This window comes from Mixophyes fleayi, chromosome 2, assembly GCF_038048845.1.
Source record: "Mixophyes fleayi isolate aMixFle1 chromosome 2, aMixFle1.hap1, whole genome shotgun sequence".
In the NCBI taxonomy this organism is placed as follows: domain Eukaryota; kingdom Metazoa; phylum Chordata; class Amphibia; order Anura; family Limnodynastidae; genus Mixophyes; species Mixophyes fleayi.
Window position 1 is genome coordinate 160,850,041 of NC_134403.1, and position 21,646 is coordinate 160,871,686.

Here is a 21,646-nt window from a genome sequence, read left to right on the forward strand (position 1 = left end):
CACTGAAATGTGGTATGTAGGGGTCTTTTTTAATGGAGCAGAGGGAGGTTGATGGAGGACTATTGCTTTCAAAGTTCTAGACATGCCCCTGGAATTTGTGGTACACCCAATGCCTCCATCAGGGGGTTACAGGGGGTACTACAGTAAGGGGTCCAGTCCCACCACAGTACTCACCAACACTTATCCTGGCAGCAGCAAAGTGATGGTGTGACCTCATGTGACACTCATCTTCGTGCCGCCGCTGTATGTCGATTCAAGGAAGGAGCACTCTACAATAAATCTGTGTGTGACACAGACAGTCTGCATTTTTCACTATATCTCACCAGTGACAGTCTCAAGAAGTCTATAAGTTTAAATGGTCATGTGGAGAAGTGTCACACACCGGACCCACAGACCACCCAAGGGTCTGGTGCGCTTACCTCTGTGCTCCCGCCGTCCTTCTCTTCGGCGCTGAGTGCCGTGATTCCCACATGGCCATTTTAGATTCGGGTCTGCGCATGCACAGACCTGTCTTTTATCAACTTTACCCCCCAGCCATTGGTTAAGGCATTATGCCTATTAAACTATTTAAGGCACCTGAGTCCCTCTTTGATCTTTGAGTCTCACTGTCTGTTCATACCTGGCTCCCTGTGGCTCATTTAATTCTATGCCTGCAGACTCTTACACCACCTGTGATCCTGATTCAAAGCTTCCCAGCTTACCTGGACCTTTGTACGCTCCTCTGACTGCAGATTATTACACCACCTGTGATCCAGCTCCAAACCTTCACAGCTTACCTGAACCTCTGTACGCTCCTGCCAATTACCACAACCATCTGATATCCAGCTCTCAGGATTCTTAGCTTTACCTGGGCTTCAACTCAGCTCCAGCCTGCAGACTATCTACTCCTCCAGCATACCTGCCACACCTTCACCTCTATGTCCACGAGGCCAGAGGACAGGAGAGTCCCCTATGGGGGGACCCTGCCTGTTTCATTTGTACTGGGTCCCACATATTTTAATGGCAGCACTGGGTACACCCTAAGCATAGCGTAACCATACCCGCCTGATTTGAAAATTTCCAAATTTGGGAGGTATGACTTTACAGATATAAAAATACACTGACATATAGCTGTGATTCAGCCTTTAGAAATAGCTATCAGGGAGGGTAATAACAAACAACATATGTTCAGTTCAGATGAGAATAATGGATAACACACATTTTTATAAGAATTTATTTTTTAAAGTGTTACATCTGAACAATGCTTCATCTAAAGAGATGTATGCAATACTTTGATGATGAATGTATAATCTAAATAATATACTTTAACCAATTATGTTTCAAGTGTCTGAACAATAAGGCATGCACTTACAATAGATTGAGACACTGACAGAGACTTTCCTATTAAGCAAATATATTTGAAATTGATATCAAAATACAAAAACAGAAAAATTTCAGCATGTAGTAGTTATAGTATCCCTAATACATAGTGAATGCACTATGGTCTAAGACAAAAAAGAAATGTATCAATGGAGTCATTGGATAACATTCATCAAGTTTATGTTGGACTGTCTGTCTGATTATGCAGCATCATTTACAGTAAAATTATAACACTATATATGTATAATTTTCCACTAAACACACTTTTATAATAAGATATAAGTTAATTTCTAGGTATAAATTGGGTGGGGAGAAAGATGATAAAATGTCTGGTAATGAGACCCAATCCAACAATACAACATATTTCATTGAGGTGTGTGACTACTGTCAAGTTACAATATTCAATATTAATATTTTACAGTGTATTGCAATTGAAAAGACTTGATGAAGTGCACCCTCTCTCTCTCTATATATATATGAAAAACATGAACAACAGTGGGTTACCAATACAAAAGGCACACCTTAAGAATTAAAGTACATAAACAAAAGAAAACATGGAGCAAAAAAAACAAACATACAGTTGCGTACAGCTTTGTGGGTTAAAATGTAGCATTTGGTTAGAAAAAAACAAATAATTCCTAAGAGCATTATGCACAGTTTAATAAACCTTCCAATACCATTAGCTGCATAGATTACTGTGTCAATGGATTTTTATTCTCGGGGCCTCATGCAGAGCAGGATGCATTTGTGTCCAAAATGTGCACATACAATGTGTGCCACAAAAAATAATGCAAGTGTTTAATCGGCGTTTCACCTAGGCAAGACTGAGCAATGTATGTTAAATGCGTCTGTTTTAAGCATATCATGATCCAGTAGTGATGCCAATAGTTCTACAAAAACCAGCAGGCTCTGGCAGCTATGGGCATGCAGTTTTACAAGCACCATGGATAAGCAGTTTTAAAAGTGCCAGCATGCCCAAGCAGTTTATGGCTCTCGATAGGACCAATAGTGCCTCAGGAGAGCACCAATCCTTTCAGTACAGGGCTATTTTTTCCTAGGGGCAGAGAGCGCTGCATTTTTTGACACCCTGATTTCCCTAGCAAATTTAGCCCTGTGCCAGACAGGCTGGAACTGTGTCCAACTATGACAGGTGGACCCACGCTGCAGGATTCTCTGTTATAGTGTGACCAGCCCTGCCTATCATAGTCTGCTACTTGTTTGATTTTGCAAGGTGATCTCATGCTGTTGTTCCACAAATTATCAACAACCAGTCCAGTTATGAACGCTGGTGCTTAGACCACTTTTGTGGTGGACCACACTGTTTTTATATTTATTAATATTTTTTACACTGCAAAGGTAACACTGTTGCGGTGATCCTCATAATCAGCACAAACCTTGCACTAGGGTTCGAGCACCCGCAACACATTCGCCTCCTGACAGGGGTATCTGCAGCTGAGTCCACCTCTGATTTAGTTTCAATCATCTGAACACATCCTTACTGTACTGCCTACCTGTGGCCACCACTTCCTATCTTCATTCGTAAGGATTTGCAAGTGTAAGCTGCGGCGGAATCTCCATGCGGTGCATACGCTCAGTATGAAAATGTATATTTTAATATAAATGCACGTCAAACTCTGAATGACCCTCAGCATACTATGGGAACATTAGGTTTTACCAGTTATCATTATTGCCTGAGCATGTTGACTGTCTGACAGTTTACATTTCACAGAGATATCCTTCCTGAATTATTATTATTAGTAGTAGTTGTAGTATTTTCCTGTTTAAGTATGGATTTTAATAATGATCTATAAATTGCCTTAAATTAACAAAAGTCATAACTTGCATGTGTTAAAAGTAAATTCTATTTTATTGTCCAGGTATTAATAACTGATCTTGACTAATACACCGATCAGCCACAACATTAAAACAGCTGACAAGTGAAGTTAATAACATTTATTATCTTGTTACAATGGCACCTGTCAAGGAATGGATGTATTAGTCAGCAAGTGTAAAGTCAGTTCTTGAAGTGGATGTGCTGGAAGCAGGAAAAATGGATCTGAGTGACTTTGACAAGGGCCAAATTGTGATGGCTAGTCGACTGGGTCTTCTTTAAAAATGGCAGGTCTTGTGGGGTGTTCCCGATATACAGTGGTTTGTACCTACCAAAAGTGGTCCAAAGAAGGGCAACTTGTGAACCGGCAACAGGGTCATGGGTGCCCAAGACTCATTGATGCACAGGGGGGGGGGGGGGGGGCTAGCCCATCTGGTCCAACACCACAGAAGAGATACTGTAGCACAAATTGGTGAAAAGGTTGATGGCTATGACAGAAAGGTGACAGAACACAGTTTGCTTCGTATGGAGCTGCGTAGCCGTAGACCAGTCAGAGTGCCCATGCTGACCCTTGTCCACCGCCGAACGCACCTACAGTGGGCATATGAGCGCCAGAACTTGACCTTTGTTAATTCATTAAATCAAATCATTCATGGAATACCCCCTGTCAGTGGTTTCAGTAATTTTTACAATTTTTGGAGGTTTGAGTGACTTCTATAGTGATTTTGTGATTTGAAAATTGTGCCTTAGTAAAATGTCCCCCTAAACCAGTGACACTAACCATAAATGTTAAAGATTTCTGGACTTAAAGTTATTAACTAACTTGCTTTCTGTATCATGTTATACTGACCTTTCTCATGTACAGTTTCCTGTCAGGGAATATTAGCATTCTATGGAGCTTACCATCTAATGGCTGATGTATATTAGAAGGCAGATGACACAGACATGTGTTACAAACATTGTTAGTAATATCTAAAATTTCACCTATGGACTCTTTGCTCATGTGCTAAGTATGACACAAAACAGCCATTCCTATATACATTTGCATATATTATACAAAACATACTCATCTTTTGTAATTGCAAAATCAACAAAACAAATATACCATTGTGAAGATAACCACATTTACAGAGGTAAGTGAAAGTGAACCACTATTGTTAAAAAAAAATATTACAAACATTTGTTTTCCTACTGGTAATCAAATCATCATTCAATATAATATGTGAATGTCTTTATGTGCTAAATATTTACAATTCTGGCATAAACTGCTCTTAGCACAACACGAGGTAACTCATTTCTACTGTAATGGCAAAATGTCATGTGTTGACTCAAATACTTCCATCCATTCCTAAAACACAAAAGAGTAGAAAGGAAAGGGGCATGGTTAGTTATGTAGCATATCAATAACAACTATTTTAATTAAAGGGATTTTCAGAAGTTTTTAAACATAATATTATAGCTGTGCCTATATAGTGATTGTATTTTCATATCAGGATATTTTTAAGCCATTATTTATCCGCTAAATAAATAGAGTACTCAGTGTTACTGTGCAAATATGTTGCATGTCAAATGTTAGCTATTTATCCAATTAAAAAGAACATACAATGTATGATATATTGAGAGTGAATGAACATTCTTTGAAGACTGAATCTGTAAATGAACAAAATCACATACAAAAGTGGGCTGGATTGGAGCTATAGAAGTTAGCATGAGAACTTTACCAGGTGATAGAGCATCAAGTGCTATATATAAAATCCAATGGCTTGCAAAAGTCAACAAAACGTCAACAGATTTGTCTGTATTACAAATGGCACACAGACAGCATTTGTACTGCAGACCAGCAGGCTCGTAAAGTAAATTTTCGAACTCATAATTCATTATTTGTCTGCATATTTATTTATTTTTTAAAAAATGAAAAATGCTGCCTGCATAAGCATTCAAGCCCTGTGCTGTGGAAGCTCCAAGTTTACATATTTTCCTTTTCTTTTTCTTTAAAAAAACAAAAAGATTTTGCCCTAACAATTGGCTTTCAATTAGACCTTATAGGCCTGATTCATTAAGGAATGTAAAGCAAAAAAAAATAGTAACTTTTCACCTGGGCAAAACCATGCTGCATTGGAGGGGAGAAAATTTAAAATGTGGGGACAGATTTTATAATTTTCTTGGAATGCTCTTTAGACTTCATTTTCACAGATTTCTTTCAAATTCACTGTAGGGCCAATGTTATTTAAACAGATAGAGAGTTATGGAAAGTAAGGAAAAAATGAGTTTTCTCCTGGACAAAACCATGTTACAATGCAAGGGGTGCAAATTAGTTTATTATTTTGCACATAAAGAAAATACGGGCTGTTTTTCCATTTAGGACACAATTACTTGATAGCTTTATTTTTACACAGATATTAGAAGTTAATCAAGGACATGGCCTATGCCAATTGCAAATCTGTTCCACATTTTAAATTTAGCTCCCCCTCCAATGCAACATGGTTTTGCCAAAGTGCAAAGTTACTCATGTTGCTTGCTTTACTTCCCATAATGAATCAGGCCCTATAAATTTGCATGGTAGTTAAAATGACACAATAATTCTAACAATATAATTTGTTGGATTTACCTGAAGTAAAAAAATGAACAATTAATTTGTTGGATTTGCATTCTTGACATTATCCACAGACCTGTTAATAGAATAGAAATACATAATTGAATTAGGATAAATAGAATAACCATGGAATTGTATAGCATTCAGTTGGTGTACTGTACAATTTAATAAAAATTAACAAAATTTATTTCTGCCACATCTTGCTGTAGACAATATGCAGCCATTCAATTAAAGATATAAAAATGTATAATTACAAGACTTCTGACTGAGAATGAGTGCTTTTGCATAAATAAAATTTTCTAGTGTAAAATGTTCAATTAGGAACTATGCAAATAAGCTACAACTATTCAGGAGAACTGACTTCTGGATAATCTCATTTACTTTACCCAGAAGTCTATTTACCTACAAAGTAGTGTTTTTTTTTCCATATTGACCCTGAAGAGTAGTTTTAACTCTTTTGATTGTTTCAGTGAACAAGTGAACTGTAAACATAAGTAGTAATAAGTAGAGATGTTCACTGACCCCCATGTTTCGGTTTTGGTTTTGGATCTGGATTACCTTCGTGTTTTGGCAAAACCGCCCTCGCGTGTTTTGATTTTGGATCACTTTTTTCTAAAACCATGATTTTTTTTTTTTTGCTAAAATCACATAATTTGGCTCTTTTTTTGTTATTATTAACCTCAATAACATTAATTTCAGTCATTTCCAGTCAATTTTTGTCAGGTGACAAGAATACTGCTGCCCGTCCTGTTTCTGTGTGAGCAATTGCACTGGATCTCCTGGGGAGGGAGGTACTTATGGAATCAAATACCAACAACGCAACAATGACGTTTTGCCTCGATTCAGATCCGAGGACGCGCAAAAGTACCAAACCGGTTCGCGAGCCTACTCGGATCCCCTAAGTTCGGGTGGGTTCGGTTTTCAGAAAACCGAGCACGAGCGTCTCTAGTAATAAGTAGTAGCAGTATTTAGTATTAAGCTCAGTATATAATACACAAAATTACGTTTATTTTTAGTGCAGGAAAACATGGGCCACACTCTTGCCAGTTATGTCTTGCATTTAAGATAAGTGTTCATTAGCCATCGCCCTGCTCGAATTATAAGTAGCAGATCATTATAAATATACAAATGTAATGACTCCTGCTGTTATTTGTTGAATGCCAAGATTCTAACAATCATATTGTCTGTACATTCTATTGAGAGTTTTAGTGTTTTATATTGTTTGTGCTTATGTAATTAAAATTTACTGAGCCTAAAGTGTGAGTTTGACTATTTGAAATGTTGGGAAGTATGCCTACAACAGTTCCATTGCATACTTTTTCAATTCCATTTAACCTCCATGTAACCCGGCTCTTCTCTGCAGTTGTGTACAAATGACACAACATAATGCAAGGAGCCACAGTGCTCTGCAGTGCCAGATAGTGGGAAAAACAGGACATAAATAAAACAGGGACAAGCAAGGTAGGCAAAATAAATGCAGACCTGAAAACAAAGTGTAGATAGGGCCCTGATCATGAGAGAGTTTGCATTCTTATTGGAATGGGGCAGAGCTGAAACAAGAGTGTGGCTCAGAGTTGAGAGTGGTACAGATGTGAGCGTGCTTTAGCATGAATAGTATTGGTCGGACTAGGGTAAGCTGTAATAAAGAGATGGGTTTCAGAGAGCCTTTAAGGATTTTAAAGCTGTGGGAGAGTCTGATTGGGAATGGTAGCGAATTCTATAAGTAAGTGACGGCACGTGAGAAATGGCTACCAGAGAAAAGGTGAGTAATTTGAATTGAAATCTGGAGAAAATAGGACGCTAGAGTAGGGATTTGCAAACTGGTGCGACAGATATGTTGCAGCGAAAGAGGAAGATCAATCTTGCTGAGGCCTTTAAGGTGGATTAAAGTGGGAATAGATGGGCGAGAGGAATGTCAGGAAGTTGCAGAAGTCAAGGTGGGAGATGATGAGGAGGTGGGGAGAAAGACTGGATGTGATGAATAAAGTAGAGGGTCAAGTCAAGTATGACACCAAGGACGTGGGCTTGGTAAGACTGAGAAAAGTGAAGTGTTATTCATGTTGAGGGAGTTTAAAAAATTGTAAAGACTGTAGTGTATATAGGTACACGGGAGGAGACTAGTGGAAACACTGGAAGACATGAATGTCAATGGAGTAAATAAAAACCACAGTAGAGCTATTTGAGAATTGCACAGTCAATTTTGTAAAGTTTTCATTGTTCCCAATGTTTAAGATTAATTTCTAGCCCATAACTGAAAAGTGTGAACTTTTAAAACCAGTATGAGTTATAAAGGTAATATGAGGCAATCTGAAGTGAGGAAATATGTATCTTACATTTGATGCTGCCTCACAAAGTCAGCAAACTGGCGATCTTTTGCATACAGTTCTATTATTCGAATTCTGTCCTGAATTTCCTAGAAAAAAATTGCATAACAGAAAATGATTAGAATTAATCATTGATAGCCAATCACCTTACTGCAGTGATTATGCAGGATATACAGGATATATTTACTAATAACAAAGGGACGCTATACAAGTCCTAAATCCTGTAAATCCTGCAGCCACATAAGGCCAGTGGTAGAGGGGCACTTTGTGCATTAAACTCAGCATTAGCACTCTCTACTTACTTGCATATAGCACAGATTGCCACCAGTCTTACTTATATTATTATATGTTCTCATATATGGTCCATTTAATCATACAAAAATGAAAAGATCAAAATCCAAGTCAGACAATAATTCTATATATAGTTCATTGACATTCATTCAATAATTCATTTGCAATGAATTGCCCATGCAGCACAAAAGCAAAAGCCTTCAGTTCAGATAAATGGTGCAGAATAGTCATGATTGCCAGCAGCTGTCTTAAGATTTCTTAATCTGGCGCTTCATACATAAAACGATAACAACAATGTGTACAGAAACATGTTTCGAAATTAAGTGGTCAATTACAATTATTAACTATATATATATATATATATATATATATATATATATATATATATATATATATATATATATACACATACATATACACACATACATACATATACACACATACATACATACATACATACATATACACATACATACATACATACATACATACATACATACATACATATACACAAATAGAGCCAGACAGCGCTCATAGGGGCCAAATTGAATTCTGCAGGGAATAACGCGGTGTTACCAGTATTACCGTTATTACGGTAAAACTGCACATAATTACCCTTAATATGGTAATTTGAACACTGGAGTTTTACTTGTGGCTCCCTGAGCTGCGAGATGAAATCCAGGTTAAAATTACTGTATTAACGTTAATACTGCTAACGTCATGTTAATCGTGGCAGAATTGAATCGGCCCCATAGTTTAGTATTACTAAACACCATGAATTAAATATTTCCAAAATAAACTGTGTATAATTAAGAGATGAAATAAGGTTTATCTGTAATCATCATAGGCCAGTCTCCAATAAGGCCCAAATCTAATGGATAAGTAAGATATACACCTATAACAACAGCTAAAGAGCCGCAACAAGTGGCCACACGTGTGGAATTGTTTTCAGGAGTATTTATTCACAACAGCAGTTAAAAACCTCAGTGTCGCAGTCTGGTTCAGACCTGTTGCAGCTTCCATAAGAGATAATGGTTCAGATAAGCTACATTACTACTTCATACTTGCCAACATTTTTTTTTCTTTTTCCGGGAGATGCCGGCTGGGACGTGGGCGTGCAGGGGGCGGGGCTGCGAAATCGCGTCATTTTGGCCCCGCCTCCGTGACGGAATGACGCAAATCGCGTCATTTTACAGTGGGGGCGGGGCTAAACGCCGCGATTCCGGGTGAATCGCGGCGTTTAAACTAAATTTTTCCCCCTTCCTATCAGGGAGATTGCCACACTCGTCCGGGAGACTCTCGCAAAATGCGGGAGTCTCCCGGACAATCCGGGAGAGTTGGCAAGTATGTACTACTTTATACTTGTAAGAGTTATTAACTGCTGTTGTCAATAAAAACTCTTGGAAACAATTCCACCCATATTCCATTGCCCAGTTCTGGCACTCACATGCCCATTGTAGGCACTTTTGGCAGTGGACAGGAGTCAGCGTGGGCTCTCTGGTGACTGACCAGCAAGCCAGCAGATCAAAACATACAGTGGCAAGAAAAAGTATGTGAACCCTTTGGAATTACCTGGACTTCTGTATAAAGTGGTCATAAAATGTGATCTGATCTTCATCTAAGTCACATGAATAGACAAACACAGTCTGCTTAAACTAAGAATACACAATTATACGTTTTGATGTCTTTAGGTGGAAAAACTATGTGAACTCTTGGATTTAATAACTGGTTGACCCTCCTTTGGCAGCAATCTCCTGAACTAAACCTTTCCTGTAGCTATGGATCTCACCTGCACAATGGTCAGGAGGCATTTTGGACGAATCAGTTCAACAATATTCTTTATATGTCTGGTGTGAACCACTTTCTTCAGGTCATGCCATAGCATCTCAATTGGATTGAGGACAAGATTCTGACTCCAGGGTTAAATTTATCAAGCTGCAGGTTTGAAAAAGTGGAGATGTTGCCTATAGCAACCAATCAGATTGTACTTATCATTTATTTCAAAACATTTTACATAATAAAGCTAGAATCTGATTGGTTGCTATAGGCAACATCTCCACTTTTTTAAACCCGCAGCTTGATAATTTTACCCCCAGATGTCTAATTTTCTTCTGTTGAAGCCATTCCATTGTTGACTTCTGCTGTCTTTTGGATCGTTGTCCTGTTGCATCACCCAACTTCTGTGGAGCGTCAGTTGACGGACAGCTAGCCTTATATTCTCCTGCAAAATGTCTTGATAAACTTTGGAAATAATTTTTCTGTCAATGAGAGCAAACAGTCCAGGCCCTGAGTCAGCAAAGCAGCACCAAACCATGATGCGCCCTTCATTATACTGCACAGTTCAGATAAGGTTTTGACGCTCTTATGCTTTTTTCTCCACTCATAGGGGTATATTTACTAAGTGATGGTTCAGACAAAACGGTGATTCTTGGTACTTTGCTGTCCTTTTGTAAAACAGTCATTTTATTAAGGACAAAACCAGATGGGTTTTGCCTTTAACAAAATTGTCATTTTAAAAAAAAGTGTCAAAATGTTGAGAATCTTAGTAAATATACTCCATAGTGTTGTATGTTCCTTCCAAACCTACTAACTTTTCATTTCATCATAGAACATTTTGCCAGTAGCAATGTGGAATATCCAAATGCCTTTAGTGAACTTCAGATGTGCAGCATTGTTTTGGGGACAGCAGTGGCTTCTTCCATGGTGTCCTCCCATGAACACCATTCGTGGTCAGTGTTTTATGCATTGTAGACTTGTGAACAGATATGTTTGCAAGTTGCAGAGATTTCTGTGAATCTTTAGCTGACACTCTAGGATTATTCTTACCCTCTTAGAGCAATCTGTGTTGTACTCTTGCAGGGTTCATTGCAGGATAGGCACTCCTAGGGACAGTGGCAACAATGCTGAACTGTCTCCATTTATAGACAATTTGTCTTATTATGGACTGATGAACTTGAAGACTTTTAATAAACTTCTGTAACTCTTTCCAGCTTTATGCAAGTCCACAATTCTTAATCTTAAAACTTAGATCTCATTTGTTCGAGACATGATTCACATCAGGCAAAGATTCCTGTGAATAGCAAACTCCAATTTGTCAGTGGTTTTTATAGCAAAGGGCAGCTCTAACCAACACCTATAATCTTGTCTCATTGATTGGACTCCAAGTAAGGTAACTCCTCACGCCAATTTATTTGTTAGAATTCATTAGCTTAGGGGTTCAAAGATGTATTTAATATAGAGAAGAAAAGTACTGTAGTGTGTGTGTGTGTGTGTGTGTGTGTGTGTGTGTGTGTGTGTGTGTGTGTGTGTGTGTTATTAGTTTAAGCAGACTGTTTGTCTATTCTTGTGACTTTAGATGAAGATCAGATCACATTTTGTGGCCATATAATTCCAAAGGGATCACATACTTTTTCTTTCCACTGTATCGTTCTTTATTTATGCATACCCGATGGCTAAAAGCACCAACAGCAGCTGTTTTAATCACTCATAAGATCTTTATCAAGTAACAACATGCGTGGCTAACAAGCATCTTATAAAGTACTAAAGGCACCAAAGTGAAACACAGAAGCTGTGCAGCCAAAACAGAGAAAAAAATATGCGGCAACCCATTGGTTACCAAGGTCAGCGTGAAACAGATGGGAAACGAAAATGGGCCAGATCACTGTGTACAAAAAGAGGATGTAATGATAACATGCAACAGCAGCGCCACAGTCCAGGGCAGAGCAAACACATAGCTGGCACAAAATAAACAGGCACAATATAAACAGGATCACAATGCCACCAAAAATACAATATAGTGAAAATTGGTATACTGTGATAAATGAAGCATAGATAGAGACCACAGAGAATGCATATAGAGAGAACATACATAAACACATACTAATAGAGACATAACACCCACAGAAGCACAATAAAGAAAAAGGAAAATAACCCATCATATTTTCTCATTTTGCATATTTACACCATTTCTGGAGCCACCATTATATTCTTTACAGACCTGTTTTTGATACAAGAGGTGGTATAACCCCTTCAATATATTGGACCTCATTTAGAGTCAGACGCAAAGTCCGTTTTAGGCGCATCCAACAAAAAAACACTACCACGCATGTGCAAAAAGCACCAAATCCGCCTGCATCTTGGACACAATTAACACTTGCGACAGCTTGCGACTCACTACGAGAGAATGGGAGGAACACGGATTTGTGAAAGCGTGACCATGTAAATACATCCTAGTCGCAGTGAGGCGCAGACGCAACACACTTCAAAACAGGGCTAAAGCTGTGCGGCAGGAATTAGGTGGCACAAGTGGTTAGCTAGCTGCAGGAACTGCTCGCAGCTCGATAGGGTATTAAGAGTGGGACGCAACTGGGGTTGCTTGCCACTCGCAATACCCTACCAAGCTGCGGTACATTCTCACTCCTACACTTCTTAAACGGACTTTGCGTCCGACTCTAAATGAGGTCCATTGTGTGTATTGAACATTTACATTTATGTTTAGTAATTGTCTTTTGTGCAAATGAAAGTGAAAACAGCTGTCTTCAGGTTAGTACAACCCATTTACCATAATTTGAATATGAACTCAATAGATTATAAATTAGAACACCTTTATCATTCATGTATAAAGGGAAAATATTGAATACTGAATTTACCTCTTTAGTGAGCTCACTGTTTTCATATATGTGCCTGATCTCTTCACTGCTGAAGTCTGCAGAAGTCTCTGGACTCGTAGAACTGGTTGATGGGAGCTGAGGGTATCTCTTATAATAATGACTGTAGCCTGTAGTATCACTCTCATACATTGGATTATACTTCACAGCATTCTCAATAGATGACAGACTATCACTTTGTCTCCTGCAGGGTAGACAAATGTTTTAAATTATATAAAGTATAAATCTCAAGAAAGCCAATAACATGGTATGACTTAGTTTAAAGGGAGAGTATTACTTTAGAAAACCTGAATGTGTTTCCTGCAAGACAGAACAATGGTACAACAATTGTTGTGTGATGCTTTGCAGAGAAATTATGACAGCCTGTGAACAGATATTTTGATGAAGTGCACTGGCTTGTTGCATACTTAACTGTCATTCTCACTTTTGACCTCTTCTTAAAGCTTTTGTTGGTGAGAGTATAGCAGTGTCTAACAAAGCATCTTATTTTATACTGTTTTATTTTAAAATTACTGTTATTTGTTTAGAAAGGGGAACTATTATATTATTTTACTCTTACACTACACCGAACAATAGTCCTCTAACATTTTAGAATACATGATATATCCAGACATGATTTTTTTTTAATGTCTCCATATTGGAGTTTTCAACCAATATAAAAAATGTACAGCTTTCAAACCAATAATTACATTTTACGTCAAGTAAAAACACTCTGTGGTTTCTATGGAAAGGGTTCAATTATGACAGCAATATAAAATTACAAGAATCGCATTATATTAACAAAATCAAAAGTAGTATAAAATATAATACGTGATATAATAAATATATTGAATTAATACGTAAATAAAAAAGTACACAAAGTATACAAGGTAGATAAAATAAACATGACATAGACATGAACACAAAGTATAGCAAGGGCGTGATAGAAAATGCCATAAGTGGGTAGTGGCACGTGAGAAGGTGGGAATGAGAGGTGGTTATCAGAGATGAGATGATGCGCAGGTCAGAGGTAGATCTAAGAGGATGGGAAGGAGAGTATTTTGAGATGAGATTTGAGATGTATGAAGGGGTGGAGTTGTTGAGGGCATTGTAGTTAAGGGTGAGTAATTTAAATTGGATTCTGGAAGACACAGGGAGCCAGTGTAGGGACTGGCAAAGTGGAGAGGTGAGAGAGGAAGATCAGTCTTGTTGAGACATTTAAGACTGATTGAAGCGGGGATAGATGGGTGAGGGGAATACCAGATAGGTGGAGGTTTGCAGTAGTCAAGACAGAACATGATAAGAAAGTGGATAAGAGTTTTGGTAGCATTTTGGGTATGAAAAGGAAATTGTCTGGCAATATTTCTAAGGTGGATGTGACAGGACTGGGAGAGATACTGGATGTGAGGAATAAAGCAGGAAATTGCGGTGTTATTCATGGTGAGGGAGATTTGCTGGGAGGCTGTGACACTGGAAGGAGGAACGATGATAGGCTCTATTTTGAACATGTTGAGCTTTAGGTATCATTGAGACCTCTATGTGGAGATAGCAGTTGGTCACACAAAATAGTACAGAAGGGGAGAGGTCAAGCTAAGAAAAGTAGATTTCGGTGTCAACACAGGAGTAGTACTGGAGGCAGAATGGGCATATTATAATATTTAGAACCTTTGGTAGTTCTTTCAATGCAAATTCCATAAGTAAGGGGGCTCTATCATTTTCAGCCAGACCAACCATTATTAAGTTGTCTCACCTGGATCTATTTTCCAGACTTTCAGTTTTCTCTATTGATTTTTATGGAGTACACCAGAGTGTTTTTTAATAGGTTCAATGTCAAAAAAATCAACTCTCATATTCATTGCTTAGCAGTATTGACAATTTGAAATTTCAACTCATGCGAAGGAGAAGACCTAGGCTGCCAGCAGCAGTTCCATTATTTCGTTTGTAATACCCTAGCTAGGTCATCGTAGAGATTAGCAATCCGAGAGGGTAGTACCAGCTATCTGTGCCTTCATTATTGCCGACCGTCATGACAGCATTAACACTTTAGTATTAACAGCTTTCAAGAATCTAGCAGCTGCCGGCGAGCTGAGAGTCACTAGATAGACAGTGGGTACCATACATAGGTATCTGTGCATGACGTGGTACTCTGTGCTCTCAGGAAAGCTTATATAGTCATAACTTTCTCATGCTGGCAAGCAGGAACTGGAAGTCAAGCAAGATATTTTAATAATAACCATAAATAGGAGAGAGGTAACTGTAATTTTAGATGGAAAATAAAGTTTAAAAAATGACTTGACATAAAATGTATTAATAAAGGATTTTTTTTACCCCTTTCTAAGAGATAACAATAACTTATCATTCTAAGTTCACAAGACATGCTTTGGAAAAAAAAAATAGAACTTATTAACAGCAGCTACTGGTGGCCTAATTAAGAAATAATATATATTTTATATGTTGTCTCCACTTGCTCTGTCTGTGCACAAAACAAAAAGTCACTCATCAGTCTCCTGCCCATCCTCTCCACCACTTCCAACCTAGAAAAAAGGCTCTATCATTTTCCAAAATGTGTAATTTAATCCTTAGAAAAGGTCTATACTCTGCAATACTTCAGGCAGAATTATTTGCTATAGAAACGATTTGACTCCAGGGTCTGGGTATACTCATAATTTGTGATTGATAAGTTCAATTTGTTTTAAACTTTACACACACACACACACACACACACACACACACACACACACACACACACACACACACACACACACACACTTTAGATATTGATAATTATGAATCTGGGTGTACTCCAGTTCTTTAAATGTATTGACCTATTAATTGTGTTGCTAAGTCTATAAATATATTGTATATTGTTGTATGTAGTAAATGTCTGTTAGATTAATTTATTAAACTTATACATGTTTTATAAATTGTTTCTGTATTTTAAGAGACCAATGTATAGTAAGTATTCTGTAATATTCTATTTTGTTGTGAATTTATTGATAACATTAATAAAATAAACATGATGGAAAAAATGGCTATTAAACTAGATTTCTCTTCTGTATCCCTAGTCTATTGGGCAAATCAAGTGGATTAATTCAATTCTGCAACAGTCTATGAGGACCTAAGAACTACTTCCCTGGCCAGAATTGACTTATAATAACTATATTCATGAAAAATAAACACTTTATTGTTGTACACAAGCTAACTTTCTGTGACAGTTGTCCCTTTGTCTGTGGATACTATCTCTCTCCATAAACCTGTAGGGATCAATTAATTTTCCTCTTAAATGACTTCTGATTCCTAACCGAAAAACCTACAAGAATATAATCTTAAGCAAATCCTTGTCCATCGAACCACCCATGGAAATCTATTCCATCTGGTGCATTAGGAACTACTAGTACACTCCTGAAGAAAGTTCCTGGATTCATATGTGACAGATCCTCTTCTTACTCAAAAATGTAATCTACATTATTCTTTTGGTAAAGGGTGCTTAAAGATCATTTGTCAGAACTATATAAAGCATTCTATTTGATCTCTGGTCACTCTTTACTGACCAGGATTGATTATTGACAAGCCTTGCTTGCTAGTGTCCCCGTCCTCAGTTTTTTGTTATTGCCTTTTGATCAATTGCTAACTAATCTGAGCTTGGCCTGTCCCTGACTACAAATGAGTATACTTTTGTCAATATCTGATCCTAGTCAACAGGTGCATAGTGGGTCTAGTCGTGGGGCCTTGATCTGTAAGCATCTCGCAGTGAACCACTTTATTTCTTTGCAGGAATATCTCATGTAAACTGGGCCGCCCATTAGATTCTGTGCCATATGTTAGCCAGCAGAGTTCAGTTGAAAGCTCTATCTGCCTCCAGGGAGTGTGATTCAAATAAACCAAGATATAGAGTATGTTATAGACAGATACCGGGGATTTACATAGACTACATAGAGCCTCCTTAAAGTGGTATATCATACATCCTCAGTTATCGAGAACCGAATTGGGAAAGGATGTCATTCTACACTAGAATTGTGTGCCCTTGGAAACAGGTGGAATAAGGCGATCCAACCTTTCCAATATAAAGTTGGTATATTAAGAAAGTTAATATGGGCTCTCAAGTGGGGCTAAGTTTAGTTTAACTAATAGCAGTTTTCAAATGCTGAACTCCACATATTCTGATAGATACCATGCAAACATACTCTTAACCATTTACTATTTCTAACCTAATCCCACGTGAACATTTTTACCAATGGCCAATCTAAAGTATGAATCTTTGAAATATAGATTTTCAATTAAAATAATAATTCATGTATAGACTTACCCTCCGGATTCTTCAGAATCTCCCTTTGTACTTTGAACTCTTAGTGTCCTTGCTAAGAAGAATATGATAGCCGAAGCCACAAGAAGAAAACCAGCTACAGATGCAATAGCAATACCAACAACCAGGGGTTCTGAGACATATTCTTCACAGTGTTCACCACGGTACCACCAGTTTTCACCTACCCGACACCTGGAAGAATTAAAAGTATAGGTATGCTTTGTGAACAATAGATACACGGATTCATTCTGCCAAACTAATCAATTCCCCATAGGCTGGGTACACACTACAGGGTTTTCAGACGATTATCGGCCCAATCACACAATAAACGACTGTTTGGACCAATATGGTATCGTTTCATTTGATTTGTAAACCGAATTAAAAATCTCGTTCAATGATGGAACAATGTCTTTCCAATTCTGCAGTGTGTATGCACTCACTACCAGCAGTGTAGGCAGATCTCTATAGAATGTGCAGAGTCACAATCTATTCAGCCGATGGTTATGACAGATGAAGAGCACAAATCTTATGGTAAGTCTTGTAAACCATGTTTAGTGTGTATATGTGAATCGACATGCTGATCGAGACTTTATTTTACAGTCGTTGGTAAAATCGTTAACGATGTCACATCGGCAGAAATATTCTGTAGTGTGTACCCAGCCATCAACTTCATAACTCAAAAGATACAGAGAAGCTGTTATTTTAGTCAACAGAATTAAGGTTTTACCTGCAAATGGCTCCTTGTCCAGGAATTATATCACATTTGCCATCATTCTGACAGAAGTCTATTTCCAAATCACAGAGGCTCTGACAAGGCAAGCCATCAACACTAACATATCCTGGGTTACAAACACATTCTCCTTCACCACTCCACTTGTTAATGAGACACTCGGAAAACTCGTTGCAAGCTTGGAATTTACAAGGGTCAGCTACTTCCCCTAATAACACAAAGGAAAAAAAACATCTAAGAAATGGATTTCAGTGTTATTTTAAAAGCAAAACTTCTGCAAATACAAACTGTATCTATTTTATGGAGTGTATTTATAGAGCAATTGTCTTTTTCTATGTGAGTAGTCTTTAGTCATTTGCTGGGCGCTGGTTAATGCATTAAATGGTGTGGAACATGAAAGGTATAGGAAAGAAAATATAAGCAAAAGAGCAGAAGAACGAAGGTAGCTAAAGAAGTAAGATACCATAAAGAAGAAAGAAAACTTAAAGATAAAAGTCACAAGAAATATATGGGTTTTAGCAAATGGTCAAGACAGTGCAAAAATTCTTTGGTGGGGTTATGTGCTTTGATTTGAGAAAATGCAGTTGGATTTCTGCCAAAGTACATGGATTTGCGGAGCAAGATGGTAACGTCTGCAGAGGAGCACAAGATTGCTCCAGCTGACGAGTGGAATTAGGCAGTGTGAGGGCATCCTTTACAAAGCAGGGAGTAAGAGCATCAGTTCGTCTAGGTTTGCGGAGCAGTGTAAAGATGACATTTCATTTTGTGGAATGAGATTATTGAAATAAGATAATGAGGTGGAGAGGGTGCATTTTGGGAGCATTACTTGCCATGTGGAGTAGCACACCGACAATTCCACTATGCAAAAAGACTTAGGGGTATATTTACTAAACTGCGGGTTTGAAAAAGTGGACATGTTGCCTATAGCAACCAATCAGATTCTGGTTATCATTTATTTAGTACATTCTACAAAATGACAGCTAAAATCTGATTGGTTGCTATAGGCAACATCTCCACTCTTTCAAACCCGCAGTTTAGCAAATAGACCCCTTAATTTCTACACAAACTCTGAGCTGGAAGAGATGGAGTTTTGTCCTATACTTTTATTGGGATGCATTTTGTGCCTACCAGTTACACTTTGATCAAGCACATATCTTTTCCTGATGTAAAACACATTTTGAAACACAAAAAAGTACCACAAGTAATAAACAGTCTCATGAATAATTTAAACCATAAATTATTCTAATTCGAGCAGTATTTTGATATAAAGATTAATGATCATGTTCATGCTTATGTTGTAGAACAGTTAATTTTATTTTTAAACAAATTATTCGTGCATGTAAATAAATCTAGATTAAGCAAAGTTCATTCATCCAATGCAATATTTGTTATAGTTGTTAAAACTGCAGAAATAGGGGCCTTAAAAAAATTATATGTACTCAGTGTTTACAAACATACAATAAATATAGTTTAACAGTTTCCTAGTCAATTTGTTATTTGAAAGTCGAGATCTTTGCTATATTACCTGATTCAACATCCAATGAGTATTTGTCAATTGCCAAGTTCATAGTTTGGTAAGCAGTGTTGCAGAAGTCCTCAAGAATTATATATACAGCATTTGTTACATTACGTGGAACAGGTTTTGCAAACTTCATTCTGCTGTTTATAATGATGCTGCCATTCCTAAAATTCAATATTTCAAGGTTTTGAAATCCAGTTAAATTGGATTGTAGATAGGGAACCAGCTGAAACAAACAAATAAGTAAAAGTAATCTGTACAAGACAAACTTCTCAAGCTTAGTTCAGCATTTTTAAAGTGGACTCCTACAAGGAATATGTGATTTAAAACAAACCTAGAAATATTATAGCCAAGAAGGAAAAAAGTGATAAACACTTGCCTGTCTCTTTATAGCTCATGGATATCATGTATCAGTATCATAATTTCATTTAGCGAAACTCAAGCTACGGACCTATGGCAACCATGTGAAGTGTTACATTAAAGGAACAGGTAGTCACTATTCTCACAGTGTCAGGTCCGGAGCCCGAGGTCCAGTAAATGCAGAGAGTCATTCAATAACAGGACAAGAGAAATGTAAGGAAATATAAGTTCTCAGATTTCCCTCACCTAAATTAAAACACTCAGCCTGTGCCCTGGTACATTCATACAGTCTCAGAACTCCTTATTGATTTCTGATCTTCTTATATTTCACAGCAGGGGGTGCAGCATTATCTCATACACCCTTTTTTATTTTGTAACTTGATTTTTCAAAAACTTGAAAGGCTGCCTGCCCTTGTAACGGCTCCCACTGTCCACCAGATAAACTGTTAGGGGTGAATTCAATTCAGTGCAAAGTGTGTTGCGGGCATTCCGGAGACACTTTGCAGAGTATTTTTACCGAAATATACGCTCATTTTTCCTCGCACCCCATAGAGGTGCACGGAAAACTGAACAGATATTCTTACCGTAGTAAACGGTAAAATTATACGCCCCCCCTTAGAACAAGATATGTGAGTAGTCTTCACCTATAGCAAGCTGCCTTTCCCATAGAGAAAGTTATTCTCACAGGTGCTTGGATGCCCACAGGACTTGTACTCAGTGTAGTAAGTGTTTATCTAAGATACCAGGTAGCAAAGAGGTATTGAGACTGGAAGCAACTAGCAGACTGTGTAGTAGTACACCAACCGGTATAAAAAAGATTAACCAGACAGAACACAAATGGTTGAGGGCAGGCAGCAAGCTGGAGACACACCAAAGGTCAGGGTGGGCAGCAAGCAAGGAAGTATAGAAACATGCAAAGGGTCTAAGGGAGGCAGCAAAGAATATTCAGGAACAAGTAAAAGTCAGGCAACTGGTAATTAGCAGACAAAGGTTTTTCAGCAAAACAGCATGCTTGATGAATGCAGGGTATAGACGTTCCCTTCTGGTAGTGAGGCTAAGCCCTCCCTGCTGTTTATAGTGCAGGTAACCAAACATAGGGCTCCTGCAGAAAGACCATTTCTGCAGAGACTGGAAAAAAAGATCACATGACTGGCAGAGAGGTCAGAAGAAACATCCCGGCAACTAGCCAGGATGTAAATACACTGAGCGGTATTGAGTAAGAAAGTGTCTTGACTGCCTAGCAACCAGCCAGGACGGAAGAACATAACACAATGCCTCAAGAAGCGTGACGGCTTGTAACACCTGCAGTTTTGTTTGTCATGTGTTATATATTATATATTATATTACTTATAGCTTAGTTTGTGATTGCTTCTGTGTGCAGTTTAAAGTTGCTTTGAATTATTGGAATAAATAAAAAAAGGACCCAATGATACTAGTCCACAATTGAGTCAGGCTCACAGAAACAATGAAAAGGATTAGGGAGAGTTTTGAGCTACACCCTAGTTGAAAATGAGCAACTAAAATTCAGGATAATTCTGAGAACTGTATTGCATATTGTTAATTACATGGTAGACCTTTAAACCCATTCTTTACCTTATATGTATTTAGAGAATGGCACATGTCAGTGCTGAAGGAGAATCCCACAAAATTACAGTTTGACTCTTAAGGGGGGTTATCAATATAGTGTAAT

General features: G+C 37.9%; 1 protein-coding gene across 1 annotated transcript in view; it reads right to left on the reverse strand.

Annotated features, from left to right (window-relative positions):
• Positions 1 to 1,199: 1,199 nt before the first annotated feature.
• IMPG2 (interphotoreceptor matrix proteoglycan 2) overlaps positions 1,200 to 21,646 on the reverse strand; it is a 70,953-nt gene continuing 50,506 nt past the window's right edge. The window contains exons 15-21 of the mRNA XM_075194879.1: positions 19,603 to 19,822; positions 18,075 to 18,285; positions 17,351 to 17,539; positions 13,048 to 13,249; positions 8,117 to 8,196; positions 5,799 to 5,859; positions 1,200 to 4,538 (exon numbers count right to left, since the gene is read on the reverse strand). Coding sequence (XP_075050980.1) covers positions 5,820 to 5,859; positions 8,117 to 8,196; positions 13,048 to 13,249; positions 17,351 to 17,539; positions 18,075 to 18,285; positions 19,603 to 19,822 — 942 coding nt within the window. The 3' untranslated portion in view covers positions 1,200 to 4,538; positions 5,799 to 5,819. The remainder of the gene's footprint in view (positions 4,539 to 5,798; positions 5,860 to 8,116; positions 8,197 to 13,047; positions 13,250 to 17,350; positions 17,540 to 18,074; positions 18,286 to 19,602; positions 19,823 to 21,646) is intronic.